The following is a 24,120-nucleotide window of genomic DNA, read 5'->3' on the forward strand; positions in this document are numbered from 1 at the left end:
ACATATCAAGGGGACACTAGGGTACCCAGTCCTGCCAGACCAGAGTACCTTTCTTCTACGGTTGCAACCAACAAACTTAGAGGGCATGAAATCAGTAGACTGAGCCCTCATCCTGCATATGTTGGGAGCTGCTAAGTGACATGTTAGTCTATATTAGAAGAAAGAGCCACCCACACTGCCCTCTGATTTACCCACATAATCTCCAACTCGAAAAAGGAATTATAACAAAGTGGAAACCTGTGATTGACTATCTATCCCGATATAAATGTATATGGTTTACACCCCCCTTCTCCAGACTAAGGGCACTGCAACTGTTGGGTTGAATTTGTCTTTCTAAGAACTCCCACTCAAGATCTATAATTCCTATATCTCTGATCCTACATTCGCCACCCAACCTCACAGGAAGAGGTGTGGCTCAGCGGCCAGAGCGGCTGACTCCGGAGCGCGGGCTCACGGGTTGATCCCCGGCGGCAGCTCAGCTCTGCGTCATGTGACTCTGGGCAGTAGCTCAATTAATCTCTCCGTCCCCCAGCGCCTTGAAACCTTCAGCGGTGATATGTTTGTGCTTTACAAATAGGAATTATAATTACTATTACAGTGCTATTGGGCAATAGACACAATTGGAATCCACACCCGAAGTCGATCACCTAGCCTACGATAGACTCCCCGTGCTCTCTTGTTGATGATTTTTCTTCTTAATTGGGACTCTGTGTGGGGATAGTGGGGGGGGGTATTTTTATCTAACTTTCGTCTTTTAAAAAAAAGTATTTAATAAACGTTAGGAGTTTAGGGGATGGAGGGAGTAGAACAACAGTAAGTTTATAGCCCTGAATTATGTGTTCAGTCAGTCAAGGCTCCGCTTACTATTCTTGAATGTGCAGTTGCATCGACAAGCTGACTGTACAGTGTGCTACAACTTCGTTTGAATATGTTCAATAAAAAAAGATGAGTAAAAGTAATGCAGTACTAGGTATTAATCAGTACTCCCACCGTTCAAGTAATCTTAGTACTGTTAGTATTGAGAGGACGAATCTCATTGATACTTGGCTGTTGAGACTGAATCTGATGCTTTAATTGAAATATTAACAAGAAAATAGGAAATTGTCTGTTCCTCAGTTAGATCTTGTATCTACTTCAGGCATTCCATTGGTCAGATATATTGCGAAGGGGAACTATGATTACCTGATTGCTACTTGACTTCAGCTTAGTACGAAGAGCATATGTGATTCTATTTGGCCTTATCTAGAAAATATTTTATTTTAGGATATTATATCTGATCTTTAAAAGCCTATCAGTACTATATTGATAGCAGTTCCTTTTGAGTTATGTAGTGGCTTGTGCAGCTTTTGAAATAGTCAACACATTTTTGGAATGGACAGTAAAGAAGGTAGCAGTGTCAGAGCATGTGTTGCACTACCTTGATGATTGCCCCGTGATAGAGAAGGGTGACAACAAACATTTAAGGAAGTAACTAATCAATTGGGAGTACCACTAGCAGAAAAAAGATAAAACGGCCTGCTAATTGTTTGACATTCTTAGACATAGAACTGAACTTGGTGGGTATGGAGTCACTCTTACCCACTGAAAAGATACAAACATTATGGGCGTGCCCTTCGTTTACTAAGAGAGTTTGTCCTACTATGGAGGATTTAGTTCAGAGCAAAACATATTCTGGAGTTACGAACCCAGACAACTGAAGCTTTATCTCGTTTACAGTGGGAGAGGTTCAGTGATTGCCCCAGGAGCAGATACCAAGGCAACAGTAGTCCCAGAAGAAATGTGGGTACTTGGTTAAGAGCGAGAAGTCTGTTAGAGCTGTCATTAGCAGAGTCAACCCAGAGGACTTGTACAACAGCATGGATTGAATATGTGTAATCTGGAGAACAACGCAAGCATAGACCTCAGTTGGGGGGTTAAGATTAAGATGAGAACGCATTTTGATATGGGTAAACGTTAATTGACAGAGGACGGTCTTCAATTACCATTGCAGTGAAAATGGCAGGCATTGCCTTTTATGGCGAATGCTTTTGGGTTATGAATCGGAGGAAGAAGAACTGGTACAGAGCATTTTGGAAGGTTGGACAAGAGAGCATAGGTAGAAGAAAAGAGGAAACCTTTAATGGAGGTGATACTGGAGGTGATGGTGGTGGTTCAGGCAAAATATTTGCGCACATCCGCATTGGGATTCTTTTTGTTCCGTTCCATTTTCACATTGAAGTTTATTTGGGGCCCTAAGGGTTTCAGAGGTAGTTGGTTCACGGCCTTGGATGGAATTCAGAGGGAAGATGCACAGATAAATAGGAGTGAATTATGACTATTTTTAAAGAGGTGTAAACAGATCAAAGAGAAAAAGGTATATGGGTAACATTGAGAAAAGCAAGGGGATTTGGAAATGCCCTATGTGGACACTGAAAAATCGTTTAGGATATGGGGCCGCTATTTGTATTTTGGAATGCGATTATGCAGATGGCTAGGCAAGTTATGGGTGTTTACGATTTTGCTTATGGAGTGGAGGTTTAGAAGACAGTGACTTTGGAACACACTCTTTTATGAAAGGGTGACAGCGGTGGGTTTAGACGAGAAATAGGTGGAAGATTAATTGTATGCTGCGATATGTGAGGCTTTAAAGCCAGTGGTATGTAAACAGTCTCTCTCCCTTGGAAGGTGGGTAATGGATCGATGACCGTAAGGAGGAAATATGAAGACACTTCATGATTCGTTGTGCTGAAGTGCAAGTGGAACAGTTGAAGCAAGGAATACGGACTAGGCCAAGGCCACAGTGAGGTGGCTTGCTGAAAGGGGGATGAGATCAGATCGGTTACAGGGTTACAGGAAATCAAAGAGTTGTGACAACAATCAGGTGTCTTGATTATACACATGGGGGAGAATGATTTGGTGCATAATACAGGCATAGGACTCTTCAAGATGATGAAAATGGATTATTGGAGGAGGGCAGAATAGGTCACGATGACGAGGTGACCGAAGAGCCTTTGCGATGATGTCATCGAGCATCTCCTGAGGTGAACAGCTTTCCCTCAGGAGACCATGTTGGAGCCCACCTCCCGTCCTGGTACAACATTTCGTGGGAGCAGGCTGGGAGAATTTGGGGAAGTTTATTGTTAACTGGTGTTCCTTGAGTAAAGCGTGTAGAAGGGCGCTCAGGACGAGATTGATGGGATCAAGGAAGAGGCCAACCAAGGGAAGGTAATGGCAAGTACTGAACTGGATGGCAGGCCTGATCAAAAGGCGGGCAAGACTGCCAGATGGGTACCAGGAGAAACACCAGAGGACCCTCCGAGAGGTAGGGAGGACGGTGGTAGAGTCTCCCCGACCCGCTTGACGCCAGCATAGCTGTCAGGTGAGTGCCAGACACGCTTGCAATATCGCGTTTGTCTACCTGATGCCAGGAATTTGGTTTTTAAAAATACGTTTTAATTGGTGAATTTTTAAGTTTGCTGTCACTTACTGGTTCAGTCCCCTTCACGCTCCTAACGCCGCACTCCTAGTACCATAAGGGGTAACAGGGGCTCATTCCAACATAGGGAAGTCTGGGCTCGATACTCCAGCCTGCCCGCCCCGTTCCGACTCGGCAATTAGTGCCGTTGAGCGGAGGGCGGACAGGTAAGAGCCAGACACCCCTCCGTTTGGAGCAGCGGTTGGCGTTCTAGGCTTTTCTTTGGAAGGGCTATTTAGCCCTCCCTCTTCTCTGAGCGCGCAGTGGTCGCGCGCAGGGGTGCGCCTAAGGACGCGCCTAAGACAAGCCGAAGAGAAGCCCGTCTGCGCCTGTCTGCGACCGGCCGGGGCCAGGGGCCATGGGCTCTGTCTCAAAGGACTTAGATGTAATTATGAGACATAGTGTCCGGTACTCATCCCAAGCGCTTAAAGATCTGCAGCCATACCCTCTGGTAGGTTGTGCCGTGTGCTCCCTATCATGCCCCGAAGGCCAGTTTTCATGCCTACATTGTTGCTTTCAGTCATACTTTACTAATCCAGTTATTGGTAGTAATGTCGGGAAAATCAAGGTACCTATTAGGCCTTGCTTCCAAGCATCTTCTACCAATCCTTCCACCAGCTTGAACACTGAGGAAACCCCGCCATTGAATAGTTTAAAAAGTTTCCTTTTAAACATTCGCTCCCTACCAAAGCACCATCTTGAATTTTGGGATCTGGTTAATACTGTAAATCCAGATATTTGTTTTCTCACAGAAACTTGGTTAAAACCCCACACAGTTCCCGCCATTACGTTGGGGGTCCCGATGGGATATACGGTCCTTAAACTAGATCGCCCTATCAAAACCGGGGGAGGCATTGCTATAGTATATAGAGAAGAAGGTTTGAAGATTACTTCACTAGAACAAAGAAGTTGTCCCATGATGGAAATTATGGTCTTTAAGATCAATTCCACCCCTAGAATTCACTGGAAGGGGACGTTAGTATACCGTCCCCCGGGGCCAAGTGCGGGCTTCTCACTTTCTTTAGTGGAATTTTTGGCTCCATATTTAAAAGCCAAAGAAGATTTTATTCTCCTCGGAGATTTTAATGTTCATGCAGACCTCCCTAGCCACCCCGATACTGCATCATTACTCTCAGATCTCACAATATTAGGGTTAGAGATTAAAAATAAGGGCCCCACGCATATCGGTGGACATACTTTGGACCTAATTTTCACCAACTGTCCCAAAATTAAATACTGGTCAACATCTCAAGTGTGTTGGTCTGACCATCATTTTTCTCTGGTCTTGCCATACCACATCAAAAATCCCTACCCGCTATTTTGCGGAGACCTTGGCATAAAGTAACACTAGATGAATTACAGAGGGTATGGAAGGAACCCATCATCACAGAGACAGACAATGTTGAGTCCGGCTTAACCAAGTTTAATAAAGCTCTTTTAGAAGCAGTGGATCTACTGGCCCCTCTGAAGCTACACAAACAGTATCCAGCATCTAAACAAGAGATATGGTATACTGAAGAGCTTAGAGGGGAAAAGCAGAAGTGTAGAAAGCTCGAAAAAGCCTGGAGGAAATCACACACGGAAGCTAGTAAGAAAATGTATACTGATGCCCTGGCCTCCTATCACAAAAACATAAAGATGGCCAGGAGGAGAACTCTACAAGATCTTACAGTCCTTTGTAAAACCAGTGGCCTGTGAGAGCCCTGATGACTTTTCTCAAGCCCTGTGTGACGATATATCTTTGTTCTTCGAGAATAAAATAGATCTTATCTACGAGAAAATTAAACAGGCAGTGACTGTTGGGAGCAATACCGCCAGCTCTTTCCCAATATCACCTATTTCACCTCTGCTACCCGCGCGTGGTAATATTCTATTTACCACGTTCCCGGAGGTCAATCTTCCTGATGTCATCTCCCTGGCCAGTCAAATTAAAACAGGATCCCCTATGGATCTTCTGCCAGCGAAGATGGTGGGCTCTCTAGGGAATCTGCTCCTACCTGGAATTCAAACTGTGATCAATCTCTCCCTTAGAGAAGGGCATGTGCCAGGTGAATGGAAGAAAGCGGTAGTGAACCCTATTCGAAAGAACGCAGCCCTACCATGGTCAGACCTTTCCAACCTCCGTCCTATCTCCCTCCTTCCTCATATCAGCAAGATGAACGAGAAAAATGCCAGAAACCAGTCCTCGCAAGCTTGTTTCCGGTCCAGGGAAGACATGGCTTGGCAGTTCGGGCTGGACTGTTCCCATGAGGCACAGGGTCAGACTGATTTGCATATGGCCATGTCTGAACTGGGGTGGCGGAGTGAGCTAAAGAACGGTGATGGATTAAACCCAGATCAGTTGACTGGGGTTGAGTGTTTGTATTGTCAACGCTCCGTCCATCACCACCTTTGGTTTTTCTTTGTTCGCCCTAAGTTGGCAGGGTATGCTCAGACGCGAGTCCCTTGCTCACTTTGCCACTGGAGTCCAGCAAGCCCGGCTGAAGACAGCTGTAATGCCAGAAACCGGTCCTGGGAAGCTTGATTCCGGTCCAGGGAAGACATGGCTTGGCAGTTCGGGCTGGACTGTTCCCATGAGGCACAGGGTCAGACTGATTTGCATATGGCCATGTCTGAAGTGGGGTGGCGGAGTGAGCTAAAGAACGGTGATGGATTAAACCCAGATCAGTTGACTGGGGGTGAGTGTTTGTATTGTCAACGCTCCGTCCATCAACACCTTTGGTTTTTCTTTACAATGTAATGTGGGCAAGACGAAGGTCATGCTTTTTGGAGAGGCTCCCCTCTTAAGGTCGCCTGAATGGTGGCCCCTGGATTTAGGATCTGCTCCCTGTCCTAAGCAGACAGTAAAAAACTTAGGGGTACGGCTTGACCAGGCGCTACTATTAAAGGAGCATGTGAATCAGGTAGCGGGAACCTGTTTCAGGATTATTGGACTCCTGAGGCGTGTGTTCCCGTTTCTGGATGATTGTTATAGGAAAATGCTGGTTCAGACACTAGTTGTCAGTAGGTTGGATTACTGCAATGGACTGCTCTTATCTGCCAATGAGGAATAATTGAGCCGTCTGCAGATGGTCCAAAATACTGCGGCCAGACTGGTTCTTGACGCTCCTCCTAGGTCCTCTTCACGCCCCCTCTTGTTTAAACTCCATTGGCTGCCCATTCGCCAGCCGATTGAGTTTAAAGTGTGTTGTGTAATCCATAGATGTCTCTATGGACCTGGCCCTAAATATCTGGCTGAACTATTTCAGCTGTATATTCCGACCCGCTCGCTACGCTCTAGCAACCAATTATTGCTTCAGGTTCCTCGTATCAAGAAGGCAAGACAAGGGGGCCGTGCCCTGTCTTACAAGGGCCCTACTCTGTGGAACACTCTGCCCCTTATCTTGAGACCAATCACTAACTTCTATGCTTTCAGGAAATCCCTGAAGACACACCTGTTTCCGGCTGCGTAAGATCTAGGGCACTCTATGATTATTATTTCGATCTGGCATCTTGGAAGATCACAAGCGCGGAGATACCCCTTTTGGGGTTGATTCCTGCGCTATAGAAGCATATAAATAAATAAATAAATAAATAAGGACGAACTCTGCACAGGGAAGGTAAAACAGGGAAATTTAAAGGGGGCAGGAACTGTTTAGGGGAGGCGGAATGGGTTAGGTGGATGATGTTTGGTTCACTGTCTAGGGCATTTTGGTTTGTATGGCAAGACGCCGAAGGATGAGGTTGTTGGTACAACCAGCTTGGTCACATAATGCAACCTCTGTATACCTAAAGTGCATTTGTGATTGCTTTCTCCTCCAATCGAAGGGTTGAAGCATGAGATTTCACTATTGCTATGATGGTTAGAAGTACATCCACCCTGAGAACTCCAGCGGCAAGGCAGATGCAGGCACAGCTCCCTCTCGGCCTGTGTCAGACCTCGTAAGGCGAAGAAGAAAGTATGATAAAAGGCGCCAGAAACAAAGTTATGGCACATTGCTGGTGAAGCAGGAAGCATTACGGCAATGTAAAGTGTGAAGGCCGGCAATGAATAGATGCAAGAAGCTCCACGTTTGCAGATTACTTTTAATGCTTGTTTCCGGTCCAGGGAAGACATGGCTTGGCAGTTCGGGCTGGACTGTTCCCATGAGGCACAGGGTCAGACTGATTTGCATATGGCAATTTCTGAACTGGGGTGGCTGAGTGAGCTAAAGAATGGTGATGGATTAAACCCAGATCAGTTGGCTGGGGGTGAGTATTTGATTTGCTCAAACGCTCTGTCCATCATCCCCTTTTGTATCGCTTTGTTCGCCCTAAGTTGGCAGGGTATGCTCAGTCGTGAGTCCCTTGCTCACTTGGCCACTGGATTCAAGATAGCCTGGCTGATGAGGATTATGAATCCGAAACCGGTCCCAGGATGCTTGTTTCCGGTCCAGGAAAAACATGGCTTGGCAGTTCGGGCTGGACTGGTCCCATGAGGCACAGCGTCAGAATGATTTGCATATGGCCATGTCTGAACTGGGGTGGCTGAGTGAGCTAAAGAATGGTGATGGATTAAACCCAGATCAGTTGACTGGGGGTGAGTATTTGATTTGCACAAACGCTCCGTCCATCATCCCCTTTTGTATCGCTTTGTTCGCCCCAATTTGGCAGGGTATGCTCGGACGTGAGTCCCTTGCTCACTCGGCCACTGGATTCAAGATAGCCTGGCTGATGAGGATTATGAATCCGAAACCGGTCCCAGGATGCTTGTTACCGGTCCAGGGAAGACATGGCTTGGCAGTTCGGGCTGGACTGTTCCCATGAGGCACAGGGTCAGACTGATTTGCATATGGCCATGTCTGAACTGGGGTGGCTGAGTGAGCTAAATAATGGTGATGGATTAAACCCAGATCAGTTGACTGGGGGTGAGTATTTGATTTGCTCAAACGCTCCGTCCCTGATCCACTTTTGTATCGACTTGTTAATTCAAAGCCTCAGTACATGTAGGTCACTGGTTAAAATCTCTTTAAGTTCTACTCTGCATTTCAGATTTCAAAGAATAATAAATTGAATACCCTTTTAGTTGATTAATAACACCTATGATGTGAGTTGTCATACCGTTGCTATATACTTATCATTTGTGATGGAGCCTTATTGCTATATGCTGTGCTGTGCCAAAAGGCGTTCTGGTCTCATAATCTGCCAGTACAGACTTCCTTAAATCTCAAGCAAGGCACATGCTGAGATTACTTTTACTGCGGTCATTAGCAACTAAACGAAATTATATTTAGGACAGATTGCAAACCACTCAGCCAGTGTCAGTGAATCGTTTATTCAACCTTTTATTATTAGTCTCAATGTGTCAAATAGGTTCCAGATCCGAGCGTGAAAACCCTCAACACTTTAGGTGTTTATGATGAGTAAAACAAATCAAGGGCAAGAATTTTATTGGCACATTTTAACCTATAATAAGTCGCACTACAGCTGCTAGCATATAGTTGTACAGCGCGTATGTGTGTGTGTGTGTGTATATATATATATATATATATATATATATATATATATATATATACATATACACATACACATACACGCGCTGTACTGTACTATATTGCCCGTTTCTTTAGACTATAGTATCGTCCACATTGGATAAGATTTCCCACTGTCCAGTAGATGGTGCTCTAGGGCCGCTGCTGTCAAACGCTGTTTCATTTTAACATCGAGATGTGATTCAGAGGATTTATGGATGACTAAGGTTTAATCACTCGGCATTTTTGTAAAATTCTGCGCAGTGGACAAGCTTAAGTGGTAACGAAAAGTCATGTGCACAGACTGCGGGTTTCTTTGCTGCATTCCACAGTCTTTTGGTGTTTTGAGGTTAGGGCACGGCTATCTTTACTCTCACACTTAGAGAAATCTGTAAATGTTGCCTTCATTGTGTCTGCTCCTGAACGGTGATGTCGTCTTAGCTCACCGAAGCACCGGTGGTCAGTTGATGTCCTTTTATTATTTAAAGGATTTTATTAGTGGGTTTTTACACGTGTTTGATTATTTGTTCATGTCGATGCCAGTCCTTGATCCCCACCAACACTTGCAGTGCCGCAGTTCACGGTCAGTGCTGTTATCAGTATCTATGCCACCTTCCACTGTCACCTCCAGGCCCCAGTTGTGATAACCACCATGCTACCATCAATTTCACTGCCTCCATTTACTATCCGTTCCACCGTCCGTGCCCTTGTCACTTTCAGTGCCGATGTCACCTGTCACTGTCGCTTCAGTGCTTCCGATACCCTCAGTCCATGCCATACCATGCTGGTGTATAACCCATTGTACTTTTTGTGTGTAATATCCCACGATCTTCCAGGTGTCAGTAAGTTTCTGATGTGCTCTTCTCATATGGATGTTTTATCACTTGCTGGCTGGAAATCTAAGGGGGCGTGAAAGAGGAAGGGGCTTGTAGATCCGAGTTCCTTGTACAGGGAATGTCTTGTGTGGAGAATTCTGCCCCTCTTTCGGCTCCTTCACAGTAGGCTATCTTTAAAGTTTTGCCATGACCTTTTGTCATCGGATACAAAAGACTTTGTTATCTTTTGCTGATCTCCGGGTACCGTGTTAGAGCTAAGCTTGTGGACCCTACAGGAGGATTTTAACCGTGACTGTTCATCTTTGCCATCTCCCCTCTTTCTATTTGACGCCCCGCCCCCTCCCACGTACCAATCAAAGACTAACCAGCATTTGCAAGTCAATCGGTCTCTCCTTTGGGACCGTATAAGTGTTTAGCCAGAGTCATTAGCTCTGCTAATATGTTTAAGTTATGTTATAAAAAAGTACATATTTTAAAAGCTATTAGTGGTCACCATGGCGACAGTGCTATTTGTGTAGGACCTCTCCTGTTATTTGGCAGACTTCTGTATTGAATTAATGTTAGACTTATTAGCAAAAGATGAGCTTGGGACTACATAATGGCACGATCTCGCCGAAAGCAGCTTCCCCACTGGAAATGAAGCCACATTCGGCTTAAACGTGTAAATGTTCACAAACTAGCAAGATCTTATAAAACACTTCCAAAATGGGTGCGAGTTAAATCACATATACAAACAGAATTCCACTTTACCTGTAGACATTAGCCAGCGAGTACTAATTCCTTGTAGATGGCTTAAAGCTCTACGAGGGAGCACTGTGCAGGGAAGCAGATGCTTATCCATCAATTACCTGAATGAGGCAATCGGTCACATAGGCCAGACCTAATCAAGTGAGAAGACCTGTCCTGGTGTAGGCGGGATAGAGATGGCATCTACCAGTGCGACCTGCACTGACTGAAGCACCTGCGCAGTCCTAGGCCAGATTTTCCAGACAGCTGGTCATTTGCACTCTTGCAGACTTTTCCTCCTCTTGCTGGTGTTCCACATTTCTGCAGACATGTCATATCTAGACATACTGCACTGCTGCAACCGTGTGGCATATGCTCTTACAGATGTGGCATTCGTTGCCCTTGAATAGATTAACTGGCCAACGTGTCATTATAACAAATGGTGTAACCTTTAAGTTGCAGATTCTGGTCCCACAAAAATGTACTCTGCCTTTTATCCTTCCAACAAGGGATGGCAATTCTTGTGGCCAACCGCAGTGCCTAGCTAATATTGCTTGACGGAAATCACTTAGGCTGTAATACACCATGTTTATTTGTTTATTTATTTATTTATAAAGTTTTATCGGCATTGGCTCAGGGCCCCCACCTTCCAATGGCCCTTTGCAAATGTGAACTTTCTCTCTGTTTGTCATCTTTCTATTCTAACTCTCTATGTAAAGTTATTTCTTGCTCTGCCTACCGATACCAATGACTGTCTCCTTATCCTGTGCCATGTTAAAGATTTTTGGTATCTTCGGCAAGGAATATTTCAACCGTTTTTATATAACTATGCCAGTTTAACAGAAAATGTAATACTGTTTGGCATCATTGCGAGCTTATATTAACAGGGAATTGGTAAAGAAAGACAATGATTTCAGTACGGGAGGGGAGCTGGCAAAATATGCTTTTAAAGGGCACCCAAAATCCTTAAAAATACACTGATTCCAGGACCCCAAGTCCTCTCTTTCTCTCAGACTAGGAGTGGAGTCCTGTTTGGTTTTGAAACTCAACGTGTACCTCTTTGAAGTAACCCACAGCCCTTGGCACTAAACAGGACCTCACCCTCCACTCCCCGGCAAAAATGTAGTCTGTGCCAGTGCTTTACCACAAATGGAATGTATGTGAGAGAGGCTATGGAGAGACGAGGGGGCACTTTTGACGGGTGGTAGTGAGGGAATCCGAGGAGGAAGTCGGGGGGGGGGGGGGATAGACTTTTGCACTAGGTTCACCAGCACTAAAGCGAGCCCTGGTTGCATAACGTTTCCACTTGAAATCAAAGGTGATCATGAATAACTGTTGGGCTGGTCACAACTACCCCGAAGTCATTCCGAACTGATGCAGCACTTAAAATGGCCTGTGTCGTTCCTAAATGGATATTTGGGTAAGAATTGGGACCATCACCATAACTGAATTCTTTAATTAAAGGAGAGGTAATCCTCTTGTGCAGTTACCTTGTTTAATTCGTTTTTTCTTCTTCTTTTTTGTTCCATGTAGTCTTCAAAGATGTTTTACTAAGACATGGGGCTTTAGCACAAATCCAAAGATCTTTTGCTCACTGTTGTGTTTAATCATGCACTCTCTACCAAAAAGAACAAATGTTCTCCTGTCCTTTCAGTCAGCCACCCACCTATCACTATATTTTTATAATTAGAAGACCTCCCTCCAAGCCCGCATCATTCTTTAGATCAGCTTCATCACATACAGGTCCACCAGATACGGAAACCCCACTTAACTGGCTGACAAAATGCTCACCAGAGGCTATCTGTGTCACACCGTGAGCCAGAACATTTTAAGACTGGAGATGAAGCCTTGCAAAAAGGAAAACACCAGGAGGAGGGCCTTCTTGGTCACCATACTCTGGATCTGGAGCAGCATCTCTACCAGCATTATAAATGCTGGTACTGTAACGCAGTTCAGGAAGGTGTAGAAGATACACCTCTTCAAGGAACCATACCTCCATGAACGACATGAAGCGACACAAAGACAACTTCCTTCCACAAAGTGTAACTGAATTTAATGTTGGAGCACGTGCTCTCTGTTCAGTGCTCTGCTGCCCCCGCCCCCTTAGGTTCAGTATATATATATATATATATATATATATATATATATATATATATATATATATATATATATATATATATATATATATATATATATATATATTTATATAGATATATATGTGTGTGTGTTTGACGATTACCCAACCAATCTCAGCCAACGGTGGTGTGCTTTTGAGATTGAGAGGAACATACATGGATGTGGAAACTTTGAGACAGGATGTGCTATGGAATTTTAAGATTATTGCCATAATGGTCAGAGTGAAAAAACTAATTATATTAAAGGAAAGAGGGACGGGCAAAAGACGGGTCAACTGTACTGATTAGAAAGAACATATGACAGACAAAATACATAATTGAGTGATAAAGTAACAGCATAAACCAGTACAAGAAATTGGCAAAAGAACTCCCGCAGAATGAACATTAATACAATATTTGAAGTTTAAAAAAATCCCAGAAAAATATACTGTTGAGAAAGAATGGTCAATGCAGGGGATAATGGTATGAAACACAGGAAAGTGAATTTAATGCATCTCACGATACAGTAAAATATTATATGCAGGTTAAAGGATTCAGGAAAAAGGCATTACAAGTATTGTAAACTGTTGCTGGTTATGCTAGATTGATTGTTATTGCTATATATTTTTTTTAATAGTCTCTCACCATACTTGAAAATGACCATGAACATTGTTCCAAAGCTTTTTGATAGTCTGAAAATCGAAACGATTAATGAGAAAAATGATGTGTATGGTATCTTTTGCAAGTGTAGCAGCGTGCCTTGTGAAGCGCGTTCCACGGCCAGTAAGTCACCTAGACAAGAGGTGACATTTAGAAGCTGATGGTGACCTCGCCCCCCCGAATAACAGGAGAAACGGCTAGACCTTGCACCAAGTATTGAGTCTGGTGTTTCTCCTTGGGTGATTGCCTCTTCCTCGATTCTGTGGGCAGAGAGAATCGTACATCTGCGTAGAGAATTAATTACAGGCGCTTGTAGACACAAGGCAGCTTAGTCGACTTTCAACTCAATTTCATCTGCTGAGCAGTCACCCAAATTGTGTCTCGTGAGTCCTTTAAACACTTTGCGTGGGCTGTAAGGTCCACTGCTGGTGTCCAGGTCGCTCAGACAAGGCTTTAAACTTTTGGTGAAAGAAATCTCTTCTTTGTCCTGGCAACAGTGTTTTCAGCCTTAGAAACATTTGTAATAGTTTGTAAGAAAGAGCTAGAATGCAGAAAGTAAGACTAGTTAGAATACTCAATGTAGCAATTCCTGTACCGTCATTCGTTCAGCTCCCTGCTAGTATACCATCAGTTTGCCTTCCGTTCTATGTTTACAGCATAAGCCATTAATGTAGTGGGGCAATGGAGCTTATGTAGTACAGGCCGAGGAGGACTATTGGAACAGGATTACAGGACTGTGGTACAGTAGGATATTAGTAAACATCAGACTTACAAATAAGTGCCCTTGGTAAAATGGTTGAATTTTAGTTCTCTTTGTAGCCTGTCTTATGTGATCACTCTTGTTTTTTCCTCCTTGCAGTTCTTTCCGTATATTCTTCTATTTGTGGCAATCCTCTTGTACCTACCGTCTCTGATCTGGCGCTTTACCGCCGCTCCACACCTTTCCGCTGATTTAAAATTCATTATGGAAGAACTGGACAAGGCCTACAACAGGGCCATCAAAGCTGCCAACACCCTCCAAGGAGGCGAGAAGAGGGACGGTGGCGGCATATCTCCTGTAATAGAGAACCTTGCTCAGAGGTACGAGTTTACACCTTCTTTTCTTTTTGAGATGTAAATTTCACATTACATTGTGGTTTGAAATACCTCATTTCATGAACACACTGCTTGTTTCCACTGTCGTTTCTAATGAAAAAGTGAGCAGTGGCTTGCTCAATTTACATTAGTTATTGTTTGTTATTCCGATTCATTGTAGGAATGTGCCTATTTCTTTTTGTAACACTACAAGTTTGTGCATGGTAGAAGAATTGGCTCAGTCAGTCAGTCAGTCAGAATATCTTTATTCGACTTATTCCAAGTCATACAAAGAAACTAAAAACAATAAAAAAGACACTAAAAAACATGACATGCGATACATTTTCATACAATTTCTTGAGAAGCAATAATCTGAATACATTTAGAAGCTATATACATAATTAAAAAACAGATTTACATTCCATTTGTAGAAGGACATAATAAAACCACTAATTTTAAGGTGAAATTTGGCCAGCAGCTTTCGCCCTAGCGGCGGCCACCAAAAAGTTAGCAGTGCAGAAAGCAATGCGAGGATTTGACAGGAGTTGTAGATAGAGCAAAGCCGGGCGCACCTGTGTGAAACCCGCTTCTTTTAGGATGGGGAGCAAATATTTTTTCCTCTGCTCATGATACAAACTACAAAACATGACAAAATGCATTGTATCCTGCACGGAAAAATGGTCGCAGCTACAAGGAGGGGCTAGGTCTAGCTTCTGCCAGCACTTAAAGGAACCTAAATAAAAATGTAACAGGTTAAACCTAAACTTAGTTAATAAAAACCTATGATAAGGGAATGTGACGAAGCTTAAATAAGGTGCGGGTAAAGGTGCGCTAACCAGGAGGCTATGAGCCCTTACTGCTGGTTTCAACAGTTCTTGTTCCTCACGGCTCATTTCCTTCCTTTCCCTGAATGACTTTTTTATGTAGTCCAAGTCCTGGGCCCTAATTTTCTCTGGGCATGAGAAAAGTTCCGGACGGCCCAAATCTGTAAATGATTTAGCTAAATAGGCCAACCATGGAATACTGCTGTATTTGTCAAGTGATAAAACATCGTATAATATTTTATGGTTCAAAGGGAGATCTTCATTCAACCACATTTTCAACCACAGAGTCAGGGGAGCTAGACTCAACGTATCTGATATATAGGGTAGGCCCACCTCTTTGGGAATAGAATAGGTTGGGGTGATAAGCGTGGCTCAAATCCACCTGAGTGACTTACCTCACTCACCTATAGTTACCCAAAATAAGTCAGCCGGACAGTGGAGAAGAATAAACAATACAAGTTTATTAGGCCACAAACTCCCATATGAGAGGGCCCTATATCGACCTCACCCCTAAGAGTGCGCCGAGAAGGACTAACTCACATCATCATGGTGATACATTATATTACGAGAAAGCAGAGTAAAACACGCCCATAATGGAAAAGTACTGGTCCACCAGAGGTGTGGACAATGGCCTCATACAAGAGGCATCTGCACCTGCAATAGCAACACTTGTTATCATCTCCCAAGGACACAGAGCCAGGCCGCTACATCCCCAGCGCATGAGAACGGCCTGATAAGGAGTTTCGCTAGCAGGAGTTTCAGTTACAGTAAACCAAGAAATGCATATATGCTGACACGAGGAATTACTCCTATTCCTACGGGAGGGGGAATGAGCAAGTACAGTTTGCACGTAGAGAGAATAATCCAAAATGGTGGCACACATGCTAAGCTAAGAACACTGCAAACAATATCACATGCATAAGTGAATAACTGCATAATGAGAACATGAACGTAAATGCGTAAGTGTAAGTAATTAGTTAGACACATTCCGCTAACTCATAAGCATAATGTATGCAGGGGGGCGGGGCTTGGGATTGACGTCTATCAGACCCTCCTTTTAGCGGACTGTGGCTAACACGTTTGTTTCCATTTATTAACCAAAAGGAGGGCCTTTACAGCAAAATCTATGGGCAGGGGAACTTAAACCATAACATCATCATGAATCAGTATTAGCCAATTCGCATCAGTAAGCTCAACAGCATCGGAGACAGGGTATTGTTTCAATCGTTTCGTAGACTTCTTCAAATTGCTGGCACACATGGAGCAACAGGGAGGAAGGCAATAAACGCAGAGGCAGCATGACAGTAGAAAACCTACAACACCTATAATGACCATGAATATTTTCCAACCCCAGGAAGAGAAAAGACCCCACAACCATGTCTGTAAGGACCAGGTACCATTATCTTGATGGAGTTCGGCAGCCAACCTATGAAGTTTCTGCACAGCCAAGTTAACAGTCGGGGCGGAGTCAGGAATATATACGCAGCAAGACGTCCCGATGACACGGCAAGCTCCACCCCTATCTGCCAGGATGACGTCAAGAACCATTCTATTCTGAATCGTAAATAATCTCATAGCCTGCATCTCTAGTGACATGTTAGCTGCGATATCAGCTTCAGTGTTCACTACCTTTTCCATAACCCGTGAAAGGCGTCTAATGGATCTACTATTAAAAATAGGGCCCCAGAATGGCAACAGACCTTTAGAAAAGTCGTTAAACTGCTGCCCAGCGGTGTCTGTCTGATCGACGTCATCAACTTGAAGATCCCTCCTTTTTCGCTGTCCTTGCCCCGCGTCAAACCTCCTATGTGTCTTGTGATAATCTGAAGGTGCTACATAAACAGGAGGAAGTAAATACGCCAGGTAGCATGTCCCACCCCAACCCTCAGGCAACCACAGGTACCCGTTATCACCGCACACAAAGTAGACATTAGGGGGAGTGACAAGCGAAGGGCTAAGGGTCAACCTAATCGAGGTGGTCACATTACAAACACTATCACCCACCTTTATCGGACCTCTACCCTGTATACAGAAATAAGGTGAGGGTCCCACTACTGCTAGGGGCACTAAAGAATGACCACTACTGTTCGTAGTGGGAGGGTGTCGGTATGCTAGAGAGGAGTTCAACTGTAGAAAACTCTCTCGTACTTTATCAGTGTCATTAGGTACCAGAAACTTGTCCAACTTGTTCGAGCAAGTCTTTAGGAATGTTTGATCAAAACGTCCATCAGTAAATAACCGTCCAAGGGATGAGGGAGGCAAAGGGCGAACCCGCATCGTCAGTGTAGACCTACTGTCAGGGAGTCGTGGGGTGAGAGAGTCCGGCTGCTGAAAAAACTTTACCCTACCAATTAAAGTGTACTAGCCCACGCAGCTATTCACAGGGGTCAGTTGCAGTGCCAGTAACCTGTCCTTCTTATACGCTGCAGAAGGAAGCAACCCACATACCCAACAATCTGTCACATTGTATACAGCGTGTGCATGATGTAACGTTTTTATGAAGACATTATCACGGTAACCTTTTCTCATACATTGTTCACCATAATCAACAGTAATCATATTATGCTCTGGTAAGGGAGAAGGGGTAGGAACCATCTTGTGGACTGGGTAAGCTTTGTCTAGGAAAAACAGTATTCCAAGCATGATCAGGAAGACAATAATGAGCACCACAATAACCACAATTTTACTTTTTCGTGATAGAGCACGCCATGGTGAATCTGGTTCCGGCCTGCGGGGAGCAGCAAAAGGCTGTTCCTCATCGGGTATTGGACGACCAAAAGGGTACATTTCTGCTAAAGAACGGGGCAAGGGATATCCTAAAAGTTCCGAAAACTAAGGACACTACTAAAAGTTCAGACACTCCAAAACCGGCCAGAGGGGTTCTTCACCCTTCGATGGGCTGTTCTCCCTATGTCCGTTAAAGCCTCATAGGCAGGCTTTCAGCTTCGCGAACCCTATTCCCTCGACGGAGCCACACAACTGTAGTGACTCAGGAGCACTAAACTTGGGCCCACGTTTGACTCTAATGTTCCATCCAACAATGTCTTCAGAAGTGCACCAGGGCTCCTTTCAGCAGTCCATCCCTATTGCTACACTAACCTATCGACTTCAGTCCACTCCTGCCCCTATCTCAGCCCTTCTTCCAGTGCTCAATTCGTTTGCCTCTCTTTCCTGGGCCGCAAGTTATAGCGAGTGCTCCCTCGCACTTCGTGATCTGAAAACAGAATTGGTGGATCAATCGGACAAGAGGTGGCTTCGGTCACCGGAGTACCGTGACCGATGGAAGCCTGGCTACTCGTACTCAGGGCTGGCTTTCGTGCTTTGTCGTCGTGCTCCTCCCCAATCAACACAGCATCAGAGAAAGGGAGATACTTAGGCAACGATTCTGTTTCGTGATCTGCAATGCAACCTCTTACACAGGCATCATAGGGTAAAGGCAGTGGAACCTTTTTCACATGAGAGGCATGCGTCCACGCCTTACGTCCGTCCACTCGAAGTGCGGTGCGGGTGGTGAGCAGCACCAACCTCGGCTCAGACCACCTGGGCTCCAAACAGGACTTTCGCTGGTACTTCTTGACGACAACCCAGTCCCCTGGGTTGATGCCGTGACCGGGCCCCTCAGGCAGCGGTTTCAGTGTGTCTGCTACCTGCTGGTGAACAGAATGAAGATCTTTAGTCAAGGCATACAAGTAGTCTGTCAACATAGGATATTCTATCTCTGAGAAACATTTAGGTCTAGGAACTCCCCACACATTTGCTGGCCTGCCGAATACAACTTCATGGGGAGAAACACCTGTCTTGGAATTTACTGTAACTCGTGTGGAGAGTAGAGCAAGGGGAAGAGCGTCTGGCCAACGCAACCCAGTACTTTCCTGTATCTTGGCCATTTTCAGTTTCAATGTACCATTAAATCTTTCAACTAAACCCGCCGCCTGTGGGTGTAAGGCTGCGTGGAATTTTTGAGAGATTTGCAATCCCTTACATATATTTTTCATCAGTTCTGCATTGAAGGATGTACCGTTATCACTCCAGATCACCCTAGGTAATCCGAACCTGCTGAAGTATTCCCTGATCAACATTTTAGCTGTCGACATGGCTGTACAGTCTTTTGTTGGAAAGGCTTCCACCCATCTACTGAATGCGCACACCACCACAAGTACATATTTAAGATTATTCACTCTTTCCATTTCAATGTAATCCATTTGTATTACTTCAAAGGGGTATGTTGGAGGTGCAAAGTTACCCACAGGGACAGGTGTTCCCTTCCCAGGATTGTGTCTTAGACAAATCATGCACTGTTGTACCATGCGTGTGGCCACCCTGGAAATGTTCTTATTACTCCATACGGGGTCTAATAATTTACATATTCCTTTAGCGCTTATGTGAGCTGGTCCGTGGGCCATCGTCACCACTGGAAGGACATATGCATTTGGGAGCAACCATCGTCTTTTGTCAGTCACATCCGTCCAACACTCATCCGAGTCCAGCTGTCCCTTTCCATTCTTCCATTCCCTCAGCTCCTCCTCAGTCACTTTCTCCTGTATGTTTCGCACACTCTGTACAGTATCTGAAAACATATTAATGTCTGGTACGGATCTAGCCGGTCCAGCCACAAACATTCGCGGGAGTCTGTTCCTGGCAGTTTCTTTGGCCGTCTGATCTGCAAACGCATTTCCTTGTCCCACATCATCAACCACTGCTTTGTGTGCGCTACACTTTATGACTGCCAGCCTTCTGGGAAGCGTTAGAGCCGTCAGCAAGCGCAATATCAATGGGCCGTGTTGAATGCGCTGTCCGTGTGATGTTAAAAATCCCCTCTCTGCCCACAGTCTTCCATAACTATGAGCCACGCCAAAGGCGTATTGGCTGTCAGTATAAATGTTCACATCCAATCCTTCACTCAGTTCACATGCACGCATCAACGCTATTATCTCTGCGGCCTGAGCTGAGTTATACGGGACTCTAGAAGTCTCCACCACTGTGTGTAATGTTGTCACTGCATATGCTGCTGTTGTGGTGCCGTCCGTTAATTTAAAACAGGACCCATCAACATACAACTCTCCGTCAGGGTTATCTAGGGGTTTGTCCGTCAAATCTACTCTCCCTTTTGTTTCCTCCTCCGTTCGGAACAGGCAGTCATGTACTTCACCAGTTTCCTCATCCGAAGGGAGGGGCATCCGTGTTGCTGGGTTCAGGGTAGCACATCTTTTTATCGTCACATGTGGGGCAAATAATGTCATCTCATATCCTGTCAGACGAGCGCTAGTTAAATGCTGCGTCTGTGTTCTGTTTAGTAAAATGTCCACTGCATGTGGTACCATTACCGTAAGAGCTGAACCCAGTACGAGCCCTGCCGACTGTCTTATCGAGACTGCAGCAGCCGCTGTAGCCCTTAGACAGCTCGGAAGCGCTCTTGCCACATTGTCGAGCATTGCAGAGAAGTAAGCACATGGTCTCTGCTTCCCTCCAAAATCTTGTGTTAAGACAGACAACGCGCAACCTTCCGCCTCGTGCACATAGAGTACAAAAGGCTTCTGGTAATTGGGTGTTCCCAAAACGGGTGCAGAACACAAAGCAGTTTTCAACAACTCAAACGCTTCCTGGCATGCAGGTGTCCAAGGTAGGGGCTCACACACTTCTTTCGTGGTCAGATACAGCAGGGGTTTCGTTAGTAAAGCATAATTAGGTATCCACTGACGACAGTACGATGTTATTCCCAAGAATGCGCGCACCTCTCGCTGTGTGTTAGGTACTGCCATGTTAGTTATTGCCCTGATGCGTTCTGGTGTCAGCCTTCTCCCGTCCTTCGATAGGAGGTGACCGAGATAAGTAACCTCCTGTCGACAATATTGGAATTTAGGGAGAGACACCTTGTGTCCCTTCTGTGCCAAATGGTATAACAATTTTTCTGTCGACTCTCGGCATCCCTCCTCATTGTCGGAGGCGATGAGAATGTCGTCCACATATTGCAACAAGACATTGCCCTGTGGGAGCTCCAAATCATCTAACTGTGCTTTTAATGCTTGACTGTAAATACTGGGACTTTCTGTATAACCTTGAGGAATTCTCGTAAATCTAAAACTGCGTCCGGCCAATGAGAATCCGAAGAGGTACCTGCTATCTGGGTGTACGGGTATACTGAAGAACGCATTCTTAAGGTCCAATACTGAAAAATATTTTGCTGACGGAGGTATCATAGTCAAAATGGTAGTAATGTCAGAAACCACTGGGTACTGAGGCTCAACCACTTTATTAACATGGCGTAAATCAATCACAAAACGATAGACATCAGGTGTATTCTCACCCTCGGCACCTGAGGACCTTTTCAGTATCGGGAGTATCGGGCTATTACAAATGTTAGAGTCTGTCTCCTCAACCACCCCTGATCCGATCAAATCCTGTATAATCTGCAACAGAGCCCTCTCTCCATCTCTAGAAATCTTATATTGAGGTATGCGAGGCAGCTTCGCTCCTACCTTAACATTTATGGACACCGGTGCAATGTCCATCTTACCCACATCAGTATCGCTACAGGCCCACAAGCTCGGAGGGACATCCCTGAATTCAACTGGGAGGGGTTCATCCTTTGAAAAACATTGCTGCGCATGCGCGACCGAAGGACCCATTGTAAGGTACACACCATCCGGAGAGCAGTAAATTGTAGCATGCAATCTTTTTAACAGATCCAAACCCAGCAAATTCTCACCACAATTCGAAGTCAAAAGAAAAGGGGAGTTAACAGTAAAGGGGCCAATCGTAAGTGTCAATGGCTTAGAGATGGGGCTAATCACCGGGGTACCAGAAAACCCCACTGAAACATTAGTCTTGCCAGACAGAGCTGCCCCTGGAACCTGAGAACGTGCTACAGAACTTTTCGTAGCGCCTGTATCCAATAAAAATTTCTGATGAGATCCCGACAAGTCTGCCGTTACATAAGGCCCACGTTGATCAACATCCACAGAAACAGGTCCCTCACTCTGCCCTACGCTGTCCTAGTTATAGGAAAATCCAGTGAAATCATCCTCGGCGTACGCATCGTTGTAAAACTGTCCATCCCTTCCTTCAACATGCTGCCTATCCCTTCCTCCGTCAAAATAATTTCCTCCAGGTCTCCTACCCTCCTCAGACTGCCTATTGTCTCTAGGCGCTTCTCCCCGACCTCGTCCCCTACCAGGTCCAGCCTGGGACCGCAGTAGTGGACAATCCTTCCACCAGTGCCCTTCCTGTTTGCAGTTAGCGCACTGGTTGGGTCCCAAACGCTCTCTTCTCTCTCCCCTCCCGAAACTACTTCCTCGACCACCTGACGCGGGCGGGGCTCCCCGTCCTCTGCCCTTCGCTACTTGCTGCAACAAAACCTTCGTTTTCAAATCTTTCGCCTTCTTTTCCTGCCTGTCTTTATTCTCATTCTCTCTATGCTCATAATACTGGGCCATGCTTAAGATGCCTGAGGGTGTAGATGTTGTCCATGTACTTTCAGACGCTTGCAGTCGGGCTGATATTTCTGGCAGTAGATTCGTAACAAATCTATTGACAAAGAGACGCAACCCGCCATCTTGAGAGATATCCTGCCCGCTAAAATCCATAAACGTGTCCTCAAAGCGAGTAAAGAAATCTGAAACTGCCTCATCTTTTTTCTGTTTGCAAGCTGTTAACTTATCCCAATCTACCTTTTTAGGAGGAATGAGTGAATGCATATATTTAATTATGCGCCCGGGTAATGCTAGTATCTCAGGTTTCGGCTTTTCGCCTGGCTTACGTTCCTTATCCCAATCTGTAAATTCTGCCCAAGTCCCGCCTAACTCCTCTCTATGTTCCGAACCCTTCACCTGTCTCCACACATCCACGGGGACCAATAATCCGAAAAACAGTTCAATATCTGCTAACGTCATTACCGTTGAGGATGCTGCCTCTGTTAATTCCTTGTAATAAGCCGTTGGGTTTTTTCTAGAGTCGGGTAACTGCGCCTTCAGAGCTAATACCTCGCTCCTTTTCCAGGGCGTATACACCCATTGTTCTTGGAAATGAGCGTCTACACGTGGTCTCGTTACTGCCAAGGTGGTCGGGTCTATTATTTCAGATACCTCAGGGTGAAATATAGGGTGTACCTCACGCATTGGATGTATCCCCGGGAAGTGAGTCTCACCTGTTACCGTTAGCTCATTCCTGTATTCCAACAAATACCTCAGACTACGGAGCACTTCCCCCGCACCAGTATTAGCCCTGTAAGCATGAGCCTTAATATCGCGAAGAATCGCCGGTGCCTCACCGCCATACCCCTGCTCCCATAACGTTATCAGAGTCGTTGACATGTGCCACAAAGCGTGCTGCTGCATTAAAGGCTCATAATCCTTCATAGTAGACCAAATATCTTCTAATGAATAAATGTTATTCCTGGCCCATTGACAAGCTTGATTAGCTACCATTGTTTTCTCGTCTAGGGGTACAGTAGCGCGTGTGAGTAACTTTCGTACCTGATGGAGTAGACCTCCCTCCGCTCCTCTAGCAGGTGTTCGCAACGCGCTCTGAGGGGTGGCGCTGGCAGAAACAGTGGGGATAGCAGGGCCAGCAGAGAGCACCGGGGATAGCGCAGCAGACGCAGGGCTCGCCGCCGAGAAAGGGAGCAAGGGTGCCGTGGTAGAAGGGGAAGTAAGTCCCCCTGCAGAGGAAGCAGGTGTACCGGACAAGGGAGGGGCACCGACTTGGGGAACTGAAACCACCGCCTGTGGGGCGAAATCCCCGAGCACGGGGTACAGTGACTGTGGTGCATATGGGGGAGGAGGTCGAGCGCTCAAAATATCTTCCATCTCGTCTACGTCCTCTTCCTTTACCACATAGCACTTATTTTCCAACAACCGAAAACGCCTATCTGCGCGCTCAATCCGTAGTTCATTCTCTTTCTTAGTGTGTTCTCTCGCCTTTTGCGCCATAGTCTGAGCCGATCTT

The 24,120-nt window shown here is 45.3% G+C and overlaps 1 protein-coding gene across 1 annotated transcript in view; it reads left to right on the top strand.

Moving 5' to 3' along the window:
* The window catches only part of LOC144772550 (pannexin-1-like), a 165,843-nt gene that overhangs the window by 88,390 nt on the left and 53,333 nt on the right, over positions 1-24,120 (top strand). The window contains exon 3 of the mRNA XM_078656971.1: positions 14,139-14,359. Coding sequence (XP_078513097.1) covers positions 14,139-14,359 — 221 coding nt within the window. The remainder of the gene's footprint in view (positions 1-14,138; positions 14,360-24,120) is intronic.

This window comes from Lissotriton helveticus, chromosome 8 (genome assembly GCF_964261635.1).
Source record: "Lissotriton helveticus chromosome 8, aLisHel1.1, whole genome shotgun sequence".
NCBI lineage: Eukaryota > Metazoa > Chordata > Amphibia > Caudata > Salamandridae > Lissotriton > Lissotriton helveticus.